The sequence below is a fragment of the Phlebotomus papatasi genome, chromosome 3, assembly GCF_024763615.1.
Source record: "Phlebotomus papatasi isolate M1 chromosome 3, Ppap_2.1, whole genome shotgun sequence".
Classification (NCBI taxonomy): domain Eukaryota; kingdom Metazoa; phylum Arthropoda; class Insecta; order Diptera; family Psychodidae; genus Phlebotomus; species Phlebotomus papatasi.
Genome location: NC_077224.1, coordinates 7,909,052 through 7,919,997, shown reverse-complemented (window position 1 = coordinate 7,919,997; position 10,946 = coordinate 7,909,052). Strand labels below are relative to the sequence as shown.

Sequence of the window (10,946 nt, the reverse complement as noted above, 5' to 3'; positions counted from 1 at the left end):
CAGTGCTCTGCAGGAGCATTCCTTGAGCACATCATGTTCTCATGTCAAAACATAGCTTATGCTACAATGTATTATTGGTTGTCTTGTTTTCTTTCAACTTAGGGAGAAGCTGTTCGGGAAGTGGTTCTAGAGAGAGGCGCCGTGAGAGACGTCAGCAGACCAGGTCCCGATCGAGGCAATCTAAGAGCTCATCAGAGGCTGAAGAGCCTATGATAGATGCCCAATCTCCACAAGCAGATATAGAGATTGTAGAGAATCAATCTCAAGAAGCCCAGTTGTGTGTGAACGATCTTTTTGGAGAAAGATTGTATCAGGACACTGTTTGGGCACCAAATGTGAACTCGGAGATTGCTGTCAGATGGGAAGAGATTCTTCTTAAAGGAATACCGGAAGAAAATTTGAAAACATTCTTAAAAGACAATCCACCACCGGAAAATTGCCCACGTTTGGTTGCACCAAAAATAAATGAGATCCTTAAAGGAATATTGCCTGATACAGCTATTTCCCGTGATAGTCACATTGTGGTAAGACAAGAAAAGATTTCTGCCTCTATTGCAGCCATTGCAAGAGTGCTTACGGGAATTATTGATGACTCATCAATCTCAAATAAAAAGACATTTATTGAAAGTCTTTTGACTGCAAGTAAGTTGCTGTCAGATCTCCATCATGATGAGTCTATGATTAGGCGAAATCTGATTCTGTCCAATGTAGACAAAAATATGCAAAACACTTTGCAATCCACTGTGATTGATGAATTCCTCTTCGGTATAAACTTAGAGGAAACAGTGAAGTCAGCCAAGGCAATGCAAACAACAGGAAAAGATCTCAAAAAAGGTCCAGAAAAATCAAAAAACTGGAAGCGCCCGTCTCGAGCTTCATGGAAGAGTTATGGGAAGTCGGACGGGATAGTCGAATCGGATCAGAAACCACCATACAGGAAGCAGTCGTTCCAGTCATCGAAGAGCCATCAACATTCAATGAGGCCCAAGGACAGCAAGTCCTCGAGGCGTCAACATTAGATTCAGTAAGGAAATTAGTAGTGTGCAATTGATCTTTTTAGAAGGATCATGCGCCTTAACTCATGAGATGTAAAATTTAATAGTTTCATCTGAGTTGACTTATTTTACCAATTATTTCATTGGTTGACGTTCTTTAACAGGTAACCTCTACTTTGGAAATGGCTTACCCTGGTGGACGCGAAATAATCAGGGAAAGCTATAGACTGAAAAACATTCCAGAAGAGGCTCACAATATCTTTATCCTTTCGTTGTCAGATTCATCTTGGAAGCAATACGAAATTGCTCTTAAAAAATGGTGGACATTTTGTTGTGATTCAGGTATGAATTATCTGAATCCGACTGTTCATCAAGTTATAAGTTTTTTGACAAAAGAATTTAATAATGGGGCCGCTTATGGAACGCTAAACTCCTATAGATCAGCTTTGGCTTTACTAGCAGGATCAAGCCTAGGTCAGGATGATAATGTTAAAAGATTTTTTAAAGGGGTTGCTAATGTGAGGCCAAACAAACCTAAGTATGAGGAAACGTGGGATCCTAAGCTCGTGCTAGATTTTTATAGGAAATTACCTATAAATGAGAATGGGTACGCTTTGCACCAACCAACCTTTAGAAGAAAGATGAAAATGCACGATAAAACAATGCTCAATTAATGCCCCCTTTGGATTCAGTAGGAAGAAATACCTTTAGAAGAAAGATGAAAATGCACGATAAAACAATGCTCAATTAATGCCCCCTTTGGATTCAGTAGGAAGAAATACCTTTAACGAGAAATTAAGGAAATTTAATATACTTCAAGCCTGATGCGGCCGAAGGGCAAAAATTTTTTCTCTTGTGCCCCCACAAGCAAGATTGTCCGGAACAGTCGCTGGCCAGATGCTTTGTCCTGACCAAATCAGCTGGGTTTCACCACTTGACTTTCACTTCGCCGAATCTCTAATAAAAACACTTTCCTCACTCAAATTTCCCTACACCTTTATTACACAGTCCTTGATATATAAATCTCACTGATTTTAATTCTCTTTAGTTCAATATTTCGCGCGATGAATGCAGATTTATTCTTTTAATATTTTCATTTGTGCTCACAAAAGAAGAAGAAAGGCGGAAGAACACTTGACACATTTGCAGTGACAATTGGCGGTGGCGCCAATGGCGCTGCAATTGACAATCGATGAATCGATGTGTTTGGGTGGAATACAAAATCGCGCGCCTTAAGCGCTGCGCACATCATCTCCAACATCCTCCCCCGTGTGCTCTGAATGATCTGAAGATTGTTTAGAGCACAGATCAGCATCTTCCACAAACAGGCGTGCCACCTTCGTAATTGGTCTGGTGTACGTTCCCTTTGTGGTCCTAATGGTCAGCACACGGATTCTTCCATCTCTCCCAGGATGAATATCTTCCACTTGTCCGAGAATCCACTTGTTGCCCATCTGAGTTTCATCCAGAAGCAGGATAACATCACCGATCTTCACGTTGCTGTAGTCCCTTGTCCATTTCGCTCTTTGCTGAAGTGTGTTAAGATATAAGAGACGAAACTTCTTGGCAAAGTCCTGTGTACGCTGCTGGCAATGTTGCCAAAGACTGAGATGGTTCCTTGGTATTTCACTCAGATTGGGATCTGGAGGGCAATTTCCTGGCACCCCTGTTAGAAAATGACCTGGGGTTAGAAAATCTCTCTCGTTCGGATCATCTGACATCATGGAAATGGGACGGGAATTGAGAATGGATTCGATTTGACACAAAATCGTGGAAATCTCCTCATATGAAAGATGTGCGTGTTGCGAGATCCTTGACAAATGAAACTTCACTCGCTTCACACACGCCTCCCACAATCCACCATGATGGGGGGCTCGACTTGGGTTAAAATGCCAATTAACCCCGCTATCCTGGGTCCTCTCTGCAATTTCGGATTGAAATTGTTGTTGACGGAAAAGGATTGTCAACTCCTTCGCTGCACCCTCAAAGTTTGTACCGCAATCCGAGTACATATCCCTTGGGAGATTTCTCCTTGCCGCGAATCTGCGGAACGCTGCCAAAAATCCCTCGGTTGATAGACTTGTGACAAATTCCAGGTGCACGGCCTTCGTGGCCATACACACGAACAAGCAAATATAGCCTTTCTCCAGACTGAAATTGCGGGTTCTTGATGCTCGAGGGGCTGAAGGTCTATATTGGATAGGCCCAGCATAGTCCACTCCTGTGGCCTGAAATGGCCGGTAAAAATTCACTCTACTGGTTGGGAGGTCCGCCATCAACTGATTTAGGGGTTTGGGGTTCGCTCTCGTACATCGAGGACACTCGTGGCACACCTTCCTGACCATATTCCTTCCTGAGACTGGCCAAAATTGTTGACGTATAGTGCTCAGAAGCACTAATGGACCCGCATGAAGCTGTTTCAAATGCTCCCGTTGCACAATAAGATGAGTCAATTGGGACTTTGGTAGGATTATTGGGTGTTTAGAGGGAAAAGGCATATTCGAATTTTCTAAGCGCCCTCCTACACGAATGAAACCGCTATAGTCAACAAATGGAGCCAGAGAATTTAAGTGTCTGAAGGAAGAATTGATGGCTCTTCCATGACGCTGAAGCTGTTGAGCCAATTTTGGAAAGTGCTCCGTTTGATCCATAAGTATCAAACATTCCAGTGCCTTTCCCAACTCCGATGTAGATGGTGGACCGGAATTCCTACTCCCACGAGTCAGGAATCGTAAGCAATAGACAATGATGCGTTGAATTTTCCATAATGAAGAATATCTCTTGAGAAGCCGAGATAAAATGGTTGAATTTTCCTCCCCCGGTGACGCTACATCCAACAAAACAGCTGCATCCTCCTCCTCACAGTTGTGTGGAGAATGGAAAGGCTGAGGCCACTGAGATTCGGGCTGAAGCAGCCAATCTGGACCATGCCACCACAGCGATGACTCCTGAATTTGCAGTGGTGAAGTGCCTCTGGATATCAAGTCAGCGGGATTGGAGTGAGTTCTGACATGACGCCATTGAAATGGTGCGGACACCTTGCGAATTTCCTTGAGTCTACGTCCCACAAAGATTTTATAATCCTCAGGATCTCCATTGATCCAATGTAAAACGACCATTGAGTCGCACCAAAAATGGATTGACTCCAAAGTGAACTGATCCTGGACTTTGACTACGAGCTCTGTAGCAAGAAGAGCTCCACAGAGTTCTAATTTTGGGATGGTTAAAGAATTTATGGGAGCGACTCTGGACTTGGCGATAAGCAGATGTGAAGCAATTGTTCCAACGCTGTCAGTAGAGACCAAGTATAACGCAGCACCATATGCTCGCTGACTGGCGTCACAAAATGCATGGATCTGAAGTTTCGAGAGTGACGCAAATGATGAAGCACAACGAGGAATGGATACCTGGTCTAAATGCTGAAGTTGATGGACAAATTCCTCCCATTTTTTGAGTATATCCTCAGGCAAAGGCTCGTCCCAAGGTTTCTTCAACTGGTGCGCATCTTGTAACAGAATTTTGGCCACAATAATCACCGGTCCGATGAGTCCAAGTGGATCAAACAGTTTAGCAATCGCTGAAGCCATTTTCCTTTTCGTTCCACAATCTTCACTAGGGGAAATGGGAGCACGGAAAAAGAATGAATCCAACTTGGAGTTCCAACTGATCCCCAATGCACTTGTGGTAGAATCAGTGATGTGCACAGTATCGGGAGTAGAGTCCTCGGAAAGTTCTAGATCAGGATGGTTCGCCTTCCACTTCGTGATTAAGAACCCACCACTCTTCAACACGTGAAGCAGTTGACTTTGAATGTCCTTGGCTTTAGCAACAGACTCAGTGGACATGATGCAATCATCCACGTAGAAGCAATGACGTAGAGCCTCTGCAGCCAAAGGATGGGAGTTTTCGCACTCCTGTGCGAGCTGAATGAGAGCACGTGTAGCTAAGAAAGGGGATGATGCGACCCCGAAGCATACACGCCTGAAGCGAAAATCTCTAATGGGCTCAGACTTGTTTGCCCGCCAGACAAAACGATGAAAATCTGAGTGGGTAGGATCCAACACGAGTTGCAAATACATTTTGCTGATGTCTGCTGTCATAGCATAAGGGTACTGTCTGAACCTCAACAAGATTGAACACAAATCGGGTTGTACCGTTGGGCCCACACGCAAAATGTCGTTCAGACTTACGCCTGTGCTAGACTTCGCACTCGCGTTGTATACTATGCGAAGCTTTGTAGTGGCTGACGATTCTTTGACCACGCCATGATGGGGCATATAAAACACTGGACCTTCAGAATACTCCCTCCCCACAGGTTCAATCCAATCTCTTTCCAATTGATCATTGATGACTTGTGAGTATAAAGCATGAAAGGAGGGATTTTTCTCGAACTTCCGTTCCAATGCCAAGAACTGCCGAATGGCAAGGGGTCTTGAATCGCCTAGCACGCGAGGATCTTCCTTGAATGGAAGCTGCACCACGAATCTTCCCTCAAAATTCCGACGATGAGTTTCAATAAAATGTTGCTCCGCTGCCCTTTGATTGTCCGTGAGACTCTGATTTTCCGACATGCCCTCGACCTCCCAGAATTTTCGCAAAGACTCATCTAAAGCACTAACATTCAAGTTGCATACTTCTGGGGGAGGAATAGGTTCATGTTCTCCCACAACGACGTGTCCGAAAATGGTCTCTTTCAGAATTGGTAAGCCTGGACCTAACTCCCTAGTGTCCTCCAACCAACTAGCCCAATAATGATTCCCAGAGAGAAGCAAGTCAACTGGTTTTTGTAAATGCCATTCAGGATCAGCCAGTTTGACATCGTGGGGAATACGAATTGAGGAAGTGTCTACGGACCAATTGGGAATATTTCCTGACACCTTAGGCAAGACGAAACATTTGAAGCTGAAGCATGATTCCGAAGTTCGGGAGAAAATTGTAGCGTAAACGAAATACCTGGCACGGCATCTTGATTCATTGACTCCAGAAATCGAAAGATTTGTCGGATGTTTCGAAAGATTCAGACGATGGTAAAGATCTGAGGTCATGATGTTGACCTGGGCACCACCATCCAATATAAGTCGGCATGGAATTGTATCTCCTGTTGATGTGAGGATGTGAACTAAAGCAGTGGCGAGAAATACCCGCGGAGGGGACTCAATCTGTTCACAACGAGAAGCACACACACCAACAATGGCCGAGGAATCCTTGGACCCTTTGGGATTGGTGCCTGATTTATCTGAAACATGGGTCCCGGAAGAAGAAGCAGGACTTGGGTGACCCGAATTTGAAGCATAATGATCATGCAAGAGTTGATTGTGTCGCCCTTGACACTTGATGCACTTGCGGAATGTGCAAGTATGCGTGAGATGCGATGCGAAGCAATTTCGGCACAAACTAAGGGCTTTCACTGTATTGAAGCGCTCCCCCGGTGACATATCCAGAAACTTGGGACATTTGAAAAGCGGATGGGGAGATTCTTGGCAGCATTTGCATGCTGAATTTGTGGTGGAAGCCATTAGAGCCGTGGCTTGTTTCTTCTGAAGCTTATTGTGAGCAGAGCGTGAATTATTCTGAGGAACTGAGGAGGGTTTTGAAGACGCTTGTGATGCATTTTTGATATCGACACACCTCTGGTCCAGAAACTTGGTAAAATCGGCAAGAGTGGGGATCTCATTTTTACACTCTCGTCCCCAAAGGACACGGGATTCTGAGTCCAAACGATCGAGGCAGTATTGTATCAACCACGGATCTCTCTGAGGGATTTTCATTGCATCCAATGCCATGGTACATTCCGTAAAAATGTTAGTAATTTCATGGATGGCTTGAGGATTCGAGGCATTGACACGAGGCATAGCATAAAATGTTTTAATATGTTCTGCTATAATATCGTTTTTCTTCTCAAATTTATCTTGTAGGATTTTCCAAGCGACTGCGAAATTGTCGTCTGTTATGCTGAGGCGGCTAATAGCGGAATGAGCGTCTCCTTTTACCGCGGACAATAAATAATCAAGTTTTTGGACATTTGTGATGTTAGGATAATTTATCACTGAAGAGGTAAATCTGTCCCTAAATGATATCCACGACGCGAATGTTCCGTCAAATGAGGGCAAGTTTATTTGGGGCAGTTTATTGGCAGGGGGGTGTCTAGATTGAAAATTATTTGTACTTGCTGTGTCCGTAAGCGTGGAGAGTAGCAGCTCCATCTGCTGGGCATGACGATTCTCCGATTGTTGCATGAATGAGAGCATCATGCGGCCAAAGTCACTTGAGGCATCCTTGGCTACCCTGGAGTCATCACTTTGATCACTTTGGTCTGGCGCCTCTACAATGAGTTGCTCGAGGATATCCACAAGCTCATCACATCGAGCAAAGAAGGCTGCTTTGTTCTCAATCTCAGTTGTACGCTCAGCTTCAGTAGGCTGATTATCGATGATCTGGTCCTGAGTATTTGAGTACTTAACCTTCACAGATTTGACCAGGTTAAGCTGCGATGTGAGATGCATCTTGTAGCCTATGAACTCCTTTTCCTCATCTGTGAGGCCCGTGACGTAGTTCTCCACCCGTGTCACAGCTGACATCAAACCCCCTCGACTTTTGTATAGCATGATGGACTGAATGATGAATGAAGGACCTCTGCGCTGGTTCTTGAAGGGTCGAAGCGACCAAAATGGGTACGCTTTGCACCAACCAACCTTTAGAAGAAAGATGAAAATGCACGATAAAACAATGCTCAATTAATGCCCCCTTTGGATTCAGTAGGAAGAAATACCTTTAGAAGAAAGATGAAAATGCACGATAAAACAATGCTCAATTAATGCCCCCTTTGGATTCAGTAGGAAGAAATACCTTTAACGAGAAATTAAGGAAATTTAATATACTTCAAGCCTGATGCGGCCGAAGGGCAAAAATGGGTACGCTTTGCACCAACCAACCTTTAGAAGAAAGATGAAAATGCACGATAAAACAATGCTCAATTAATGCCCCCTTTGGATTCAGTAGGAAGAAATACCTTTAGAAGAAAGATGAAAATGCACGATAAAACAATGCTCAATTAATGCCCCCTTTGGATTCAGTAGGAAGAAATACCTTTAACGAGAAATTAAGGAAATTTAATATACTTCAAGCCTGATGCGGCCGAAGGGCAAAAATTTTTTCTCTTGTGCCCCCACAAGCAAGATTGTCCGGAACAGTCGCTGGCCAGATGCTTTGTCCTGACCAAATCAGCTGGGTTTCACCACTTGACTTTCACTTCGCCGAATCTCTAATAAAAACACTTTCCTCACTCAAATTTCCCTACACCTTTATTACACAGTCCTTGATATATAAATCTCACTGATTTTAATTCTCTTTAGTTCAATATTTCGCGCGATGAATGCAGATTTATTCTTTTAATATTTTCATTTGTGCTCACAAAAGAAGAAGAAAGGCGGAAGAACACTTGACACATTTGCAGTGACAATTGGCGGTGGCGCCAATGGCGCTGCAATTGACAATCGATGAATCGATGTGTTTGGGTGGAATACAAAATCGCGCGCCTTAAGCGCTGCGCACATCATCTCCAACAGAGAATCTATCCCTTAAAGAGTTGTCTATGAAGTTAATCATTTTGTTGGCTTTAACCACGGGTCATCGAATGCAGACATTCGCTTTAATTAAAGTAAATCAAATCAAAGAAGTAGATAATGCGATAGAAATTAGAATCCCAGATAAAGTTAAAACATCGGGAGTGAAGAGACAGCAACCTATCTTAATCTTACCTGAATTCAAAGATGAAATTAAGCTATGTGTTGCTAATACTTTGAAGTATTATTTGATTAAGACTAAGGAAATCCGGGGAAATGAACAAGCGTTCTTTCTAAGTTATACAAGACCCCATAAGCCAGTAGGAGCTCAAACACTTAGTAAATGGATTAAGAAGATTCTTTTTAAGTGTAATATTGATATTACTAAGTTTTCTGGGTATTCTACTCGACATGCAGCCACCTCAGCAGCCAATAGGAATGGCCTTGATATTAATATAATTAAAAAGACAGCTGGGTGGTCTGATAAATCTAAAACTTTTGCGAGGTTCTATAACCTCCCAATTGCAAACGATAGAGGACTATTCGCAAGGAATATTCTCGAGAATAATTGAATTTTGTAAATTATAAGTATGTTGAATTTTTTCTGATTTATAAAGGTGTTTATTACAAACCTTTATTAAGTGGTTTGTTTTAATGCTGTAACGTATGCTTTAAACAACTACAAGAGTATTCATTGAAGGAAAAAGGAATGAAGTAGAATTTAAAGATTAAACGAACTTACCTGTGAAGTTTAATCCTAATTCTACGAATTCCTTTTTCCGAAATGAATACGCCCACCCAATTTCAGTACCCCTATATTCTGAAACAATTCAAATATTCCCAATTCAGCGTTACAGCAGCTTTAAACTAATGATTTCAGTTAGCAACGTTGGCGCTAGTGTAGCATATTGAGCTACACTGAAAAAATTTTGCTATAAATGTGTGGTCAATCACGTACAAACGCAGGACTACAAGAGTATTCATTTCGGAAAAAGGAATTCGTAGAATTAGGATTAAACTTCACAGGTAAGTTCGTTTAATCTTTAAATTTTTCACTTAAATCCTGTCAGCACTGTACTTTTTCGAATCACAACATACATCTCTACCGTGGGAGCTTTTCCTCCCAATGCACATTATAATATTATTGAGAAAACAACGAAAAATATCAACTATACTTTGCGAATTAACAGCACTGAGTAATTCTATTTGCATTTTGACAAGTAAAACTTCCCGTCAGGTATACCCAGTGAAGGGAAGACTATATATAGGGACACTGGAAGTTACTGGAAGTCGGCGTCATATTTTAGTCGTGAGCGAGTAATTTCAGAGTTATTGTGACGCCAAATGACTTCCGTAATTACCGTCATATTATTCCCCACTTACCGTCATTCGACTCTCTGACGACCGTCATAGGACCCGATTTTGGAATCCAGAATGCATACATCCAACGGTAATCTTACTTCAAATTGCTATTTGGGAGTGATTTAGAGATTGGTGCCAATTAGTACTTTTTTGATCGACTGTACCAGAGAGTGAGCGATGAGTGGAAAATCGGCGCTGATCACTCCCTATAATCGACTGATCGTCAACCATGATGTCCAGGAGTGGTAGACCTATTTACCCTCCGTAGAAATCATTTTTAATATATGAAGTCATGGAATCAGGAGGTGAATAAATCTGCCACTCACGGTACACTTTGATCGCAGCGCAATCTTGGAGACTGATCGCGCGATTAGTGCGATCTCGTTGACTGATCGCCAGATCTGCCGATCTGTCACTCACGGTACGCTCGCTGACCATAATTATTCACCCCCTGCATGGAATATGTTAAGGGTACTCAATGAGTCAAGTGGTAGAGCACTCGATCTATGATGCAATTGTCCCGGGTTCGAATCTCTTTTAGATCACCAGGAATTTTTCTGATGTTAAAGGTGTTCGAATTGCATCCAGTGAGCTTCACTGCACTTGATTCCACGGGCATGAGGCTGACAACCTCATCCAGTACAAGAAAAAATAATAATGCAATGTTGTGCCAGCATTATTATTATTATTATGAAATATGTTACATCATAAATCGCTTGCTCTACGAAACAAGTCAGGGTTCAAATCCCCTTTACGGAACAAGAAATATTCTAGCATAAAATAATTACGAATATTGCTAGCAAAAAAGCATAATTTTTCTATGAAAAATTTCATTATTGATTGGGCTGTAATCATAAAACCGTGCTAATCGAAAAACCTCCAAGATCATCAATTTTGAGGAATTCTGTTGGTGAATTACGCTCAAGATAGAGCATCAGGGCAATTAGTGAATAACGCTAATTGATAAATCGGAATCCAAACCATTTCCAACACACAAAAGTGCACAAAGATGGTATTTTTGTGGGAA

General features: G+C 42.4%; 2 protein-coding genes across 2 annotated transcripts; one reads left to right on the top strand and one right to left on the bottom strand.

Moving 5' to 3' along the window:
- The first annotated feature begins 1,037 nt into the window (after window positions 1–1,037).
- LOC129805187 (uncharacterized) lies at window positions 1,038–9,423 on the top strand. The gene is made up of 4 exons (XM_055852946.1): window positions 1,038–1,602; window positions 3,861–3,994; window positions 8,579–8,896; window positions 9,407–9,423. The coding sequence occupies exons 1-4, from the start codon at window positions 1,178–1,180 to the stop codon at window positions 9,421–9,423; spliced, it is 894 nt and encodes a 297-aa protein (XP_055708921.1). The 5' UTR covers window positions 1,038–1,177.
- Window positions 1,971–8,550, bottom strand: LOC129806617 (uncharacterized). The gene is made up of 3 exons (XM_055855337.1): window positions 7,928–8,550; window positions 7,162–7,841; window positions 1,971–2,661 (listed from the first exon to the last, which is right to left on the bottom strand). Exons 2-3 carry the CDS (start codon window positions 7,598–7,600, stop codon window positions 2,228–2,230), a joined length of 873 nt encoding a protein of 290 aa, XP_055711312.1. The 5' UTR covers window positions 7,601–7,841; window positions 7,928–8,550; the 3' UTR covers window positions 1,971–2,227.
- Window positions 9,424–10,946: the final 1,523 nt, after the last annotated feature.

Excerpts from the sequence above, each read along its gene's own strand:
- LOC129805187 (XM_055852946.1), top strand. The coding sequence starts at position 1,178 with ATGGCTTACCCTGGTGGACGCGAAATAATCAGGGAAAGCTATAGACTG. Across the intron at positions 1,603-3,860 it reads TTACCTATAAATGAGAATGG|TTGTGTGGAGAATGGAAAGG; the intron begins GTACGCTTTGCA and ends TCCTCCTCACAG. Across the intron at positions 3,995-8,578 it reads ATCAAGTCAGCGGGATTGGA|AGTTGTCTATGAAGTTAATC; the intron begins GTGAGTTCTGAC and ends TATCCCTTAAAG.
- LOC129806617 (XM_055855337.1), bottom strand. The coding sequence starts at position 7,600 with ATGCTATACAAAAGTCGAGGGGGTTTGATGTCAGCTGTGACACGGGTG. Across the intron at positions 2,662-7,161 it reads CACGCTTACGGACACAGCAA|GGGTGCCAGGAAATTGCCCT; the intron begins GTACAAATAATT and ends ATTTTCTAACAG.